The sequence below is a fragment of the Myotis davidii genome, unplaced genomic scaffold, assembly GCF_000327345.1.
Source record: "Myotis davidii unplaced genomic scaffold, ASM32734v1 scaffold449, whole genome shotgun sequence".
Taxonomy (NCBI): Eukaryota; Metazoa; Chordata; class Mammalia; order Chiroptera; family Vespertilionidae; genus Myotis; species Myotis davidii.
Genome location: NW_006383007.1, coordinates 942,629 through 957,856, shown reverse-complemented (window position 1 = coordinate 957,856; position 15,228 = coordinate 942,629). Strand labels below are relative to the sequence as shown.

The 15,228-nt window shown below is 37.2% G+C and overlaps 1 protein-coding gene across 1 annotated transcript in view; it reads right to left on the bottom strand.

The window, feature by feature from the left end:
* Positions 1-15,228, bottom strand: part of FRAS1 (Fraser extracellular matrix complex subunit 1) — a 479,756-nt gene that overhangs the window by 95,402 nt on the left and 369,126 nt on the right. Inside the window, exons 35-38 of the mRNA XM_006778222.2 lie at positions 14,272-14,304; positions 8,002-8,133; positions 6,845-6,970; positions 4,366-4,613 (exon numbers count right to left, since the gene is read on the bottom strand). Of these exons, the coding sequence (XP_006778285.1) occupies positions 4,366-4,613; positions 6,845-6,970; positions 8,002-8,133; positions 14,272-14,304 (539 nt within the window). The remainder of the gene's footprint in view (positions 1-4,365; positions 4,614-6,844; positions 6,971-8,001; positions 8,134-14,271; positions 14,305-15,228) is intronic.

Below are 15,228 nucleotides of genomic sequence, written 5' to 3'. Positions count from 1 at the left end.
ACAATTAAAAAAATATAGCAGCTTCTGCAATTTTTAAAAAAAAGAATATAGAGCTTGTTCTCATGTAACTTTTCTACTTGAAGACCTTCTTACCCCTTCTGTATTAATTCATTTTGTCATTTTCTTTTTATTATTTATAAATCTATTATCTCCCGTTGATTCAACACTAGGACTAGTACTTTGATGATTAATATTTGTCTATGTGTTTTCCTCTATCCTGTCGTTGGGTCTACCATTACCCTGAATCTTGTTTCTTATTTCTTAGAATTTTGCAATATAATTTGATATATTACTACAAAATATTTTAGTGGTTTTTTTATATTTATGAAAGGCAGTTAGACTCTCCTTTTGTGGGATTTATTTTTCTTTTTATTTAATAGTGGAGTGTTAAGAGCCATCAATTTTGTTTTGTGTAGCAATAGTTCATTTGTTTAAGAAATAATTCATCTGTTTTGACTGTTCTTTAATATTCCATTGAGTAAATATACTGCAAGTTATCTGTTATCCTGGCGATAGGCATTTGGCTTGTAATAGATAATATTGCAATGAACATTCTTGTGCATATTCTTCAGTATAAATGAGTAAGTTTCTCTTGCATAGGAATCTAGGAGTGAAAGAGTTAAGGTATATATTCACCTCAATATGGTCATTCCAGTTTTTACTTCCATGAGAAAAGTCAAAAACCTTCCTCAGACCAATTTCCTAACAGTTGGTGTTGTCAGATTTTTAAATTTCTGCCAATTGAGTTGGTATAAAATGATATGTAATCTGAACTTGCTTTCCCTGATGACAAGAAGGTGGATATCCCTTCTGAGAGTTACTGGCCCTATGATTCATCTTCTGAAATTCCTGTTAATGTCTCTTGTTCATTTTCTATTGGATTAGCTTTGCTTTTGCTTTTTGACTTGCAGATATTGTTTATCTTTTCTGTGTTATTTTTGGTTATATGTGTTACAAATACCTTTTCCCAATTTTTAACTTGTCAGTTTTTTATAATTATAGTGTGTTTTAGGAAACATAAATTTAATTTTAATATAGTCAAATTTATCAATCTTTTCTTTATAGTTTCTAGTTTAAGAAATTCTTTCCCAATATCATAAGTATATTCACCTATATCCTAAAAAGAATTATAAAATTTTGCTTATGATACTTAAGAACATGATTTGCCTGGAGTTAATATCCATGTAGGGTGTGAGTACAAGTTCTTTTGTTTTTCCACATGAGTACTCATTTTGTGCAGTTCCATGTCTTAATCAGTTTCTTGTTTCCACAGAACTGGCTTGCTGCATCCGTTTTATATTGTCTCATGTGTGGGTCTGTTTCTGGACTCTTCAGCATATTCCTGTGCTGCACTGCTTTAAATAGTGCAGTTTCATAATAAAGCCTAATATCAGATAGGGCAAATGCCTACCCTCCTATCATTCTTTTTCAGAATTTAGCCCTTTGTTCTTCCTTATATATTGAAGAATCAGCTTATCAAAAGCCATAAAAAGGCTACTGGGCTTTTGATTGGATCTCAGCTGAATAGAAAGATCATTTTGTGGGAAAACTGATAACCTTTTTGATACAAAATCTTCTTATTCATGAAAATGGAAAACACAAAATTTATTTAGTGCTTTTTAAAATGTCTGTCAGTAAAGTAATAAATTTTCCCTGTGAAAGAAAGGCCTGTTTTTTTGTTAGATTTTGTCCAATGGACATGATTTTTGTAATGCTATTATAAGCTATTTTTAGTTACATTTACTGGCTATTATTTGCTTATGTATAGCAATGCTATTGTTTTATTGATCTTCTATCTGTCTTCTTGGTAAATTCTTTTATTTCTAATACTTTGTCAAGAGATTCTTTTGGATTTTCTTTATAATCAGTCATAGCATTAATTATCTCTAGAATTATGCACCTTTTGTTACATTTATCCCTAGACATGTATTATACAATATTATTATAGATGGTATCATATTTGAATTATTGTAGTTTTTAATGTGTTTTTATTAGGTTGTTGTTTTTTACAGAGAGTGGAAGGGAGAGGGAGAGAGAGAAACATCGATAAGAGGGACAGATTGGCTGCCTCCTGCACGCCCCCTACTGGGGATCAAGCCCGAAACCCTGGCATGTGCCCTGGCTGGAAATCAAACCAGCAACCTCTCTGGGCATGGGATGACAACCAACTGAGACACACTGGCCAGGGCTGAATTATTGTAGTTTTGGCTGGTACATATAAACACCATTAACTTTTTAAGATCAATCTTATATCACCCTCCCCATATTACAGATGCAAAAAACTGCGCTCTAGAGAGTTAAGTAACTTGCTAAGGATTACTATGCCAGTAAGTGGTGAGCTTAGATTAAAACCCATCTGTTCTAACTACAAAATCCATAGCATCCCTCCCCTACTTGTTTACTTGCAGTGCATATAAATGGTGTACAAGAACCACCATTAATAAGCAAGTCACATAGAATCCCATTTCTGCCTTTTGTCTCTCCCAACATCCCATTAATGAACTCTAATTAAGAATAGGCTCACCTGCTCCTCTCCTTTTATATTCTGCTTCATTAATGATCAGATTCCATATGGCTTTTCCAACCTTTCTGAATGTTCACTGCAAACTTACTAACTACACATATCTAGAAAAAATTTTCCCCGTTATACTAAGTATAAAATTATTCTACAGCCCTCAGAGAAAGTTAGTATATGCTTTAGCAAAATCTTTAAAATATGCTATGCTTTCGGCAGGCTAGGACAGTTCTTTAGGAGTCTTTCTGCTCTAGTGGGTAAATTCGCATTCAATCAATTTCTGAAAATACACGTTCAGTTGCCAATGGGCTTGCATTTTTGATATGCAGCTTATAATACGCAGTTAATGGGCAGGAACTGCTCCTGGAGTGCAATTTTGGTCTGTCAAACATTTTTCAAGCCTTAGTGATCTATTGATTAAATCTGTATTCATACATTTTTTATGAATTCATGAGTTTCATACAATTTAAGACCATAACCTATGGTAAAAATCACCTGTCAATTAAAAAACAAAACAAAATCAAAACTGTTCTGAAACTGTACTAGACCCAAGAGAAGAATAGGATGGAATACAGTTTCCCATCATTTCAGAAGAGACAATCTGAGGGGGAAATCTGTGCAAAAGCAATTGAAGAAATTGTTCCCAGGCCAATGCTTCATCTTTCATACAACTACTTAGGACTAGCTTTTATAGCCAGACTCTTCAGCCCAGTAAAGGATCACTTAAAACTACATAATTTTTTTTTTTTTTAGAGGTTGCCATGGCCGGGTGGCTCAGTTGGTTGGGGAGGCGTCCCATACACCAAAAGGTGGCAGGTTCGATTCTAGGTCAGGCCACATACCCAGTTTTCTGGTTTGATCTCCGGCTGGGGCAACCAATCGATGTTTCTCTCTCATCTCTCTCTCTCTCTCTCTCTCTCTCTCTCTCTCTCTCTCTCTCCTTTCCTCTCTCTGAAAAGACCAATTGAAAAAAGAAAAAAGGCCAGATCATTGCTTGGAATTTTAAGATTTGTAGAGGAAAAATTCAATACTAAGAATGACTACCACTCAGATAATCATTCTTATTGTCAAGACATTAGTCAAAACTTCTCATTATTATGTTTATATTGAGAGTTCATATCTGTTTACAACATACATAATTGAAAAATAAAATGAATGATCCTCATTCCTTAACACTAGAGGTAAAATCAAAGAAAGAATATGAGTTTTAATTAACAAGAATTATTAATTAAGTTAAGGTTAGATGAGGAAAAAAACAAACTAGCGTTCCTGAGCTTACCCTTGTCCCCCAACCACCCTGCTTCTCTTGGGGAATGGACTGGAGGCGGAGTCCGGACCCTTGCCCAGGAGGCCTGGCAGAGAGGCACTGCCAAGGGGTGAGCCAGTGCTCTGTCTAGAGCTGGACCTGAAACCAAAGCTGGTGAAGAGTGGGCTTTCTCTTAGAAAGGTGGGCCATGAAATATCATTACCTATTAGTCACTGACCAGGGAAGTTCTTCTGACATGCTCTTTCCATAACATTCTCATTTGAAACATTATGGATGGAGCTTAAAATGTGGGGACTTGGGCTTTTCTGACATTGGTAATGTTTCCTGTTGACAATCACCCGTCCTTACACGTACACATTGTGTGATCATCAAGGTTTGCCCATTCACTTGTCTGTGCATGAGACACTGAGAGCTGTTGGGATAAAGAGTGTAACTATTCCAAAGAGCAGAGCTATAGGAAAGTTGAGAAAAAGTTCTTCATAAGACCATCTACCTGACGCCCCAGATACTCACTCAGGGCACTGCTCACTAGTCAGCCCAGTCAGAGGGCACAGAGAAGAGGAAGGCAAGTGTAAGCACTTACGATGTAAGCAAGGTGAGATCTAGTGATTACAGCTGTGCTTTCACTAGCAACGGTCATGCTCAGAGAGGCACCGGCAGCCAGCCGAGGCGCTGGGGCCCCTGACAGGGACACCTCCACTCTCACGTCCACGGTCATCGCCGAGAGGCCGTCTGTGACCAAGATCTCCAGGCTGTCCTCCCGCGCAGAGGAGCCGTCGTGGAGGTACTGCAGCACATTTTTCTCAATATCCTCATATGTGAAAGTGTCACCTTTCAAGAATAAAACAAATTACAGAACCAATTACTTCTGGGAATGACGCTTTTCATTTATATAACACCTTTGATCTCAGTATTTCAAAGCACATATAGGATCACAAACTGGGAGATGGAAGCTAATTAGTCCAGCCACCCACCCAATATAGAATTTCCTTTACACTACCCTTGAAAAAGGTATTTAGCCTGTCCTTCAACACTTCTCAAGGTGAAAGGCTCACTATTTGACAAGGTGGCTCATTCCACGGGAGGAAGCTCTACTGTTTGTTTTGAGTGTGTGTGTGTGTGTTTTTTTTAAATCTGCCTCTATAAGATCCATTCATCACTCTCAGGTCTAGAGAATAAAGGACAAGCCTTTATTCTTTATGACAGTCTTTCTAGTACCTAATCTTGATATGGAAAATTTTTTGAACAATAAAATAAATTATGTTTAATGAACCTGTAAGAGGTCTTTGTTTTAATTGAGAGCATAAGATGTTTTTTAAATTTAAAAAATCTACAAATTAAAAAATGTACTTGAAGTTAGAAACTTAGTCTGGAGCACTAATTCATGATAGATTTGATATGTGCTGTGTGGAAAAGGTCATATTAGTTTAGGAAAAATAGATTTAAACAAAATTTAAAATTAAAAACTTTTTTCTGATTTTATCTATTTATCCATTCATTTATTATTTTTTCCCATCACTATTTATCCTCTTCCATTCCCCCGCCCCTGCAATCACCACACTGTTGTCCATGTCCATGAATTTATCTCTCCTTTTTCTTTTTTGCTCAACCCCCCTCACACAAATTCCTCTAGCCATAAGTTTGTCCCTATTTTGCTTGGCAGTTCAGTTTGTTCATTAAATTCCACATATGAGTGAAATCAATATGGTACTTGTCTCTCTCTGACTTTTAAACTGCAGGATTTATGAGAATTTTAGAATCTATAATGTACAATATGAAAGCTTCTCAAAACTGTTTGGTCAAGGATCCCTTTTTTATGAGAAATGCCACTTAGTGTCCTGGGTCCCAACAATTCCACAGACCACAGTCAAGGAACTGGTCTTCTTGGGTGTTATATTCAACTCCAGCTCCTGATAGATTATTGACTCTCATAACTGGTGTGATGTAATTAAACTAAAGAATTTATTCATGCTCTGTCTTAGTCTTCTCAGCCTTCTCTTTCAACACTGTGTTACGGTGATTTACTGGTGCTAGTGGTGGTGTGCTTAAAAAAGTAATAAAACTGATAAGTTTATTGTAATACATTAAAAAGAACATTTTACTAACATCTTTGGATCTCTATGTTAATTACACAAATATAGGTGAAATATGATGTTCACGAAACTGGGCTATGCCTATTATGCTCCTAAAGTAGTTCCCTTAGGATACTAGGAATCTATTCTAATATCCTTTTTTTTTGTTCAGTAAATTTGTAAAAAATCTGCCTTTGTGACTCCCAAGTGTCTACTGCTTGTTCTCACAAATTCAATCTACCTTCAAGGTCAAACACATGCCCCCTACCTCCGCAGGGATATTCAGAATAATGCATCTTTACACGACAACTAGGAATTATATGAAGGTTTTGAGAAAGTACAGATTGTCAGAATAAGCACAGAGCACCCCAAGGTGACAACTTTCAAGGGGGTAATATCTACTTTGACATATAAGGGATGACTATTAAAAATTAGATTTAGTTATATTCTTTGTGCTTTTCTATACTTTCTAAACAATACGTGTTATTTTTTATAGCTGGAGAAAGTGCAGTAAATATTATTTTGGAAAGCTGGTCACATCACCACACTGTTATACTGCGTAAATACTATTTTAAAAATGTGTTCCCTTTTTTTTATGAAGATACCAGTAGTTGACACTATCGGAATGGCAGTGCTATAAATACTGTGAAGATTTACATATCATAGTAAGGAAACAAATTCATGCCCATGAACAACCTATCGGAGAGTGGCAGCTGACAACTCCTATGAGGTTGTTCTGAATGCATTTACTCCAGGTTTCAAAAATCAACCAATTGCACCTACAATGTGAGAAAACAGCTTCATAGTTTTGGGCACGGGAAGTGGCACAGAGAAGTCCCAAATATTTCAGCTGATGAACTAAACACTAATTTTCCCCCTTTCTAAGTTATCTCCTCATAGTTTGTCCCACAAAATTGCTGACTTATTGTCTGAGACACATAAAACTGACTGCAGAGCAAGAAATCCTTTGATGACAGAGTGAGCAGCTACCTGGGGCCATGGGCCCTGGGAACTCAGCTGTGTCCTTAAGGAGCACGCCGTGCTCGGGCGGTTTCCGAAGCTCAAAGAGGAGTTCTTCAGGCGCTGTCTCGGTGTCTCTTATTACCACCTGCAGCCCTGCGGTCAGGAGAATAAAGCCTGGTGAGAGGTGTGTACATTAAAAACTGTATCCTCTGTGTACACAGAAGCCACAGGCCAGGCTGGAAGCCATGTTGTGGGTAATCTGATAGTTATAAGAAAGCACTGTTTAACCCCAACCAACCACAAAGGAGTGAAAACTGATAATACAGTCAATTCCCAAATTACAAGTAGATTCTTCCACAAGTTAACTTATAAGTAGGTAGTTCTGCATGCAGATACCATTTTTTATTCCCACACAAATGAAGGTATGGAAGCCCATAAAAAGGTCATTCCTGACTAGCTCAGGTAGGTTTTCTTCCAAAAAACACTCCCACAAACTAACTTTGTTTTTCATTGTTTCTTCCCTTCTTCTTTCTCTGAATCTACATAAGAGCCAAGTTATTTTAACAATAGTTGCTCCTGCCCTCAGTGGAGTGAGAAGCAGGGTGAAAGTGACAGTTGTTTACAAGTAGGATGGTAATTAATTTTAGGCCAATACCCACATGTAGAAACTGAATAAGAATCTGCACTTAGGATGTTCTTGGCAAAAGAATACACTTCTAAAGAGTGAGTATAGTAATAGATAAATCACATACAAAAGAACTGGGCCAACACTAACTCTTCACAGCTTCCCAAGGTTACTGTGATCTGTCATTTCTCCCGTAACTCTTTACTTTCTAAATAGGAAATGAAGGAAGTCATTGAAAAGGCTCCCCCCTATTCTCTCTGCTCTCTGTTACTTTATATTTTAGTGATGGCCACAAATCAGTCTCCTGGAGGCTGGACAATAAATTCTGTGTTGTATTCCATCCCCGAGCATTGGCCTCTGAAGGGTTTATTGCCTTCTCTCTGTGCTGCTTCTATTTCCATGGAAATGGGCAGAGGGAAAGATATAGATGAGGAGCAAGTACCTTCTGGAAGAGGAGGTTGTTACTTTTTGGTAAGCATCAAGAGGCTTGAACAGGAACGACTGCTAAAGTATGGCTCCATTTTGAGAGCCATGCTTCTTTCCGGCTCCCAGTTCTTACCTATGGAAGTTCTGCCTCCTGGGCTGACCTTGAGTAGTGGAGCTGTGACCTGGAACACTGGGGGGTGCCGATCAGAGTGAAGTAAGTGAATGGTGAGAGCCATCTCTGGACTCGTGTGTTCTCCATCCGAAACTAGAAAGGTACACACACATAAATCTGCTGTAGGCTGGTCACCTTCAGGCTATTTCCATAAATGTGTAGCCAGAGTTTTTTAGATTACCATAGCACTTTGAAGAGATGCTGACAAATGGGAAAAGTGAGTAAGCAAGATACTGTGAGCTATTCTAACAAAACCTTTTCTAGGGGATAACAAAAAGGGTAAAGGGCCATAACAACAAGTTCATTCTAAGAAGCAAGTTTCACAACAACGAGATATTGATAAATGTTAGTGGAAAGAAAAATAATACAAAACTTGTACCCTTAGATGATGTTGGTAAAGGCTTTTATTTATGGGATTATTTTTTAATTAAATTAATTCTTCCAATCTTCCAGGGAAAGATTTTTTTTTTCAAGAAATCTCTTTTAGAAAGGACATGTCCATGTCTCCTTAGAAAATAACTTTTGAACAGAACAGAAAACGTCCATACAAACATCTTAAATGGCATTTGTTTGGAAGTGAGCAGACCCATTTTTACCTGGCTGTTATGCACAACACAATAAATGGAAGACACCTTTGTGAACAAAACAGTGACCTTAAGATTTATTCCCCTGGATTACCTGAGAGTCAAGTGAATACTGATCACCTGAGGGAAATGAAAGCAGAATTGCCTGATCCTTGATTCGTATTTCTACTTCCCCATAACTTAACACACCCTCGCTTCTCTAAAAGCCAGGAGGATTGCCTGCCCCACCAGCTCATTCATGTATTTATTTGTAGTGGCAATTGAGAAAACTTCACTGTTGATTACTTTATTTTTATTTATTTTTAGCTTTATTTACATGGATTATTTTAAATGTGTGCTATGTTTTTAGAGGGGTTGGTTATAAGAAACTGGTTTCCTTCTTCACTTTCTTCTGAACTTAGTAACGGTCAATAGGAATCTGATCTGTATTTTTCCAAAGACATACATAGGACAAACAGGTACATGAGAAGCTGTTTGTTAGGTCGGAGAGAGCACAGGATCGGATACATGCAGACATGTGATGAGATAATGGACTCTCCCTGGCATTTCTAACAGATCAGCGTGCCAGACACAGATTCTTTCCTTCCTTCCTTTTCTGATCAACTCTCTTCATTTCCTTCACCACCTCCTGAGCCACCTAACCTAAAAGTGTTCACATCACTAATCATCAGGAAAATGCAAATCAAAACCACAATGAGATATTACCTCACACCTGTGAGAATGGCTATTATCAAAAGCACAATAATTAACAAGTGTTGGTGAGGATGTAAGACAGAAAACCTTTGTGCACTGTTTGTGAGAATGTATATTATTGTAGCCACCATGAAAAACAGTGTGAAGGTTCCTCACAAAATTAAAAATAGAATTATGATCTGACTCAGCAGTCCCAATTCTGGGTATTTATCTAAAGAAAAAATACAAAAAACTAAAACACTAATTTGAAAAGATATCTGCATCCCCGTGTTTACTGCAGCATTATTTATCATTGGCAAGGCATGGAAACAACCTAAGCGTCCATTAATGGATAAGTGGATAAAGAAAACATCATATATATGTGATGGAATGTTATTCAGCCATAAAAAAGAATGAAATCTTGCCATTTGTGACAGACAACACAATGGACCTTGAAGACACACCATATGATTTCACTTACTATATATGTAGACCCTAAAAAATGAACAGATTAGTGGTTGCCAGAGGTAAGGGATGGGAGGTGGGTGAAATGAGTGACGGTGGTCAAAAGGTACAAACTTCCAGTTATAAGATAAATAAGTCCTGAGGATGTAATGCACAACATGGTGACTATTCTATATAATAAAAGGCTAATATGCAAATTGTCCCCTCGACCAGGAGTTTGACTGGGAGTTCGTCCAGGGGGTGGGGCGGCCGGCCAACAATCCGCGGCTTCTCCCCCTGGACAGCCTACCCCAATTGTCCCGATTTGGGGGAGGCCACCTGGACCTCACCCATGCACGAATTCATGCACTGGGCCTCTAGTAGTAAATAATACTGTATTGCATATGTGAAAGTTGCTAAGAGAGTAGGGCTTAAAAGTTAAGCATGAGACATCACACAAACAAAATGAAGGATAAAAACCACATAATCATATAAATAGATGCAGAAATGGCATTTAAAAAAATACAGCATCCATTTATGACAAAAACTCTCAGCAAGGTTGGAATAGAAGGAACATGACTCAACATAATAAAGGCCATTTATGACAAACCCACAGCCATACTCAATGGGCAAAAGCTACAAGCATCTCCTATAAGATCAGGAACAAGACAGGAATATCTGCTTTCATCACTTTTATTCAATATAGTACTGGAAGACCTCGCCACAGCAATCAGATAAGAAGAAGAAATAAAAGGCATCTAACTGTAAAAGAAGAAGTAAAACTGTCATTATTTGCAGATATGAGAATCCTAAAGATTCCACCAAAGAATTACTAGAATTGATCAATGAATTCAGTAAAGTAGCAGGATGCAAAATAAATCAGTTGCATTTCTATACAACAACAGTTAACTATCAAAAAGAAAAACTAAGAAAGCAACCCCATTCACAATTGCATCAAAGAAAATAGACACGACTAAATTTAACCAAGGATGTAAAAAACCTATACTCATAAAATTATGAAACACTGAAGAAAGAAAATGAAGGAAGGAGATACAAATAAGCGGAAGCATATACTGTGTTCATGGATAGGAAAAATTAATATCATTAAAATGTCCACACAACCCAAAGCAATCTATAGATTCAGGACAACTCCTATCAAGAGAACAAGGGTGTATTTCATAGAACTAGAACAAATATTTCAAAAATTTATAAGAAACCAAAAAAAAGACCCTAAATATCACAGCAATCTTGAGAAAGAACAAAGTTGGAAGAATCACTCTATCTGATATCAAAACCACAGTAATCAAAACAGCATGGTACGACCATAAAAAACATACATACAGTTCAATGGAACAGAATAGAGAGCCCAGAAATAAACCAAGGCCTTTATGGCTAATTAATATTTGACAATGGAGGAAAAAACATATAATGGAGTAAAGATAGTCTATTCACTAAATGGCATTGGGAAAATTAGACAAATATATGCAAAAAAATAAACTAGGCTACCTTCTTACACCATACACAAAATAGATTAAAGACTTAATGGAAGACTCAAAAACCATAAAAATCCTAGAAGAAAAAACATAGGCAGTAAAATCTAAGACATTTTTGGTAGCAATATTTTTTTCTAATATATCTTCTCGGGCAAGGGAAACAAACAAACAAACAAGTGGGAGTTTTTGCACAACTAAATGAAAAGACAACACATTGAATGGGAGAACATATTCACTAATGATATATTTGATAAAGGGTTGACATCTAAAATTTATAAAGAACTTATAAAATTCAACACTAATAAAAACAAATAATCCAATTAAGAAAATGGGCAAAGACCTAAATAGATACTTCTCCAAAGAGGACATACAGATGGCCAATAGACATATGAAAAGATGCTCAATGTCATTAATCATTAGAGAAATTGACAATGAGATGCCATGTTACACCTGTCAAAATGGCTATCATCAATAAATCAACAAACAACAAATGTTGGCAAGGATGTAGAGAAAAGAGAACCCTTGTTCCCTGTTGGTAGGAATGCAAATTGCTGCAGCGACTGTGGAAAGCAGGATGAAGTTATTTCAAAAAATTAAAAATGGAACTGCCTTATCACCCATTGATTCCACTTCTAAGAATACTAGTATATCCAAAGAAACACAAAACACTAATTTGAAAGAATATATGCACCCCTATATTCATTGCAGCATTAATTACAGCAGCCAAGATTTGGAAGCAGTACAAGTGTCCATCAGTGGATGAGTGGATTAAAAAAGCTGTGTTACATTTACACAATGGAATACTATTTGGCCATAAAAAAGAAGGAAATCTTACTCTTTACAACTGCATGGCTGGACCTGGAGAGTATTATGCTAAGTGAAATAAGACAATTCTGTACATTGCTTTGGCTTGTACAATAATTGAAAGACTTACTCTTTTTTCTTTAAAAAATGTTTTAAAAGAGAAAGCCAAGTACATACAATATGATTTTACTTATATGTGGAATCTAATGAACAAAATAAACTAACAAACAAAATAGAGACAGACTGATAGATACAGAGAATAGACTGACAACTGAGGGGAGGGAGTTGGATAAAAAAGTTGAGGGGATTAAGCAAACAAACAAACACCAAAACACTCAGAGATGGACAACAGTATGGTGATCACCAATGGGAAAGGGGGTAGGAGAGGGTAAAGGGGGGATAAATGGTGATGGAAGGAGACTTGTCTTGGGGTGATGAACACACAATACAATATACAAATGATGTATTAGAGAATTGCACACTTAAAAATCTATGCAATTTTATTAATCAGTGTCACCCCAGTAAATTCAATAAAAAAGTTCGCATCACAAGAAAATAACTTTTGCAACTGTATATGGTAACTTATGTTAACTAGGCTTATTGTAATCATTTCTCAATATATACAAATATCAACTGATTATGTTGTACACCTGAAACTAATATGTTATATGTCAATAATCCTATATAATACAGAGCTAATATGCTAATTAGACCAAACAGCCAGACGACCTTCCGGACGTCCTTCCTGATGAAGCCAGGGCCGGAGGGAAGCCAGCCCCAGTCCTGGGTACCTGCAGGTGGCCGGAAGGAAGCCAGTGTGGCTCCCAGGTGCCTGTGGGCATCCCGAGGCAAGCCAGCCTGGTTCCTGGGTGCCTGCGAGCAGCCAGAGGGAAGCCAGTCTGGGTCCCAGGTGCCTGTGGGCAGCCAGAAGAGGGAAGCATCCTGGGGCCCGGGTGCCTGGATAATCAATGAAGTAAATGGTGGCTGGAGGAAGGAAGCCCGGGTCCGGAGTGCTGGAGGGAAGCTGGTGCCGGCTGCTGGGGGAAGGAAGGCCTACTCTTGCACGAATTTTCGTGCATCAGGCCTCTAGTATCTCAATAAAAAATTTAAAAACATGATATAACATTAAAATTTACTGTTGATTCAAGTGTGATTTTTAACACTCAAAGAAAAAAAGGCAGGTCTCAGAGTTTGAGGAACGTGATTCTCTCTCCCACCAAGATTTACACCTACATGAAAAGTGACAGGACATATGGATGGTTGATTCTAATAGAATAGTCAATCCTAACTAGACAGCTATTTAAGGATGCCATTTATAATCAACCATCCTCACTTTAGATCTAAACAAGAATGCTTGTCTCTGTTTTGCCCAGCATAGATGTCAGATCCAGCTCTGTTTTTGCTTGTTGGCACTCAGCTTCTAATGGACTGTGAACTAAAGCTGGGATGCTGAGGTCTCCTACACACAGCTTTCACAACTCACTCTCTGAGCCATAACACTTCTCCCTCCTGTGACAAGGTATTCAATGAAAGGCTCTATTTAAGACTATATACAACCACTTTCATTAGGTCACATAGAGATGATTATGTGCCAATAATTGTCCTGAGAACTTTACATAAATATAATCATGACTTGTTTTCCCCACTGATGGATGAGGCATTTAGGCACAGAGAGGTTAAGAAACTTTCCCAGAGTAGGCTGAACCCCAGACAGCCTATATCCAGAGTCTATCATCTTAATCACTATTACCTCTTTTTAAAAAAAATACATATTCTATTGATTTTTTACAGAGAGGAAGGGAGAGGGATAGAGAGTCAGAAACATTGAATGGCTGCCTCCTGCACACCCCACACTGGGAATGTGCCCGCAACCAAGGTACATGCCCTTGACTGGAATCGAACCTGGGACCTCTCTGTCCGCGGCCGACACTCCACCCACTGAGCCAAACCGGTCAGGGCACTATTACCTCTTTTTAATAGGTATTTGAACAAGTTGAAATGGGACTCAAACAACACTAACCTTTGGTATCCTTGGTGGGTTGTTTTTCCTATGAATACAGAGTTAAGGTATGACTATTTAACTAGCCATGTGATTATTTTAGAAGAGACTTGTCTCATGTAACTTTTAAGCAGTTCTTAGTTAAAAGTGATGATAAAGAGAGCAAAAAAAAGAAAGGACTAATAAGGAAAGGAAAAATTCCATTTTCTAATAAAATTGAGATTAAAATCTTTACCTGTGAAGTGGAATTTCACCGATTCTGGGAGACCTGCAAGAACAGAAGAGAGAAAATCAGTGTACTAAACATTTTGAGGTCAGAAATAGATGGGGAAGGAATAAAATATGTGGCAGAGGTTAGAAAAGTAAAGGATGTTTTTATCTAAATTATTATAGTTTAAGGAAAGGCTACCAGGCCATTAGATAATGTTATGTTGAATTTAAAATTAGTGTCACCACTAATTTTAAGTAACCAAAAGAACCACAAAGTGGTATAATTTTATATCACAGTAGTCAGAGTGATTTATAATACATTCATTCAGATCCCATTTTATCAGTACATAAAACCTTACAAATCTGTGAGTATGGGTGAAGTCATATATCACTGACAAGGCTGTCTGGTGGGTCAATTCCACTGTAGAATTGAGTGATGCCTGGGACAATGAGTTACACACTGTAACAGTGTGAGAGATTTATCTCATGGCATTTGCCCCATAGATTATACAGGACAGGATTCTGCTCTCTCTAAAAAGGCTTTAGGAACTCAGGCGAGTATAATGGATATGGAAATAACTTCAACCATGGCTGACATGTTTTCTTTTTCTCTAATCCCAGGATATCCTGAGTTTCTTGTAAAGTAGGTCTTATAAAGTAGGGGTTAGGGAACCATGAACATTTTCATGGGCTATTGGTTACCCAGTTACTAAATACTAGGGATATTCCTTAGAGAAGTGGCCTATCCCTATCCTTAGAGATTTTTAATCTAATTGAGTAGTTAATCATGTCCTAGACAATTACAGTTATATAAATAATGACAATTATTACTTAAATGTTGCCCATAATTTAAAACAGAACTCTAAAATTATTTTATCCATGTTCAATTCATCGTAAGAAATTAAAGGCTTTTCCATATTATCAAAGTTACCATATAAAAATAATACTGTATATTAGTTGTATTATGTAATACATATACCTT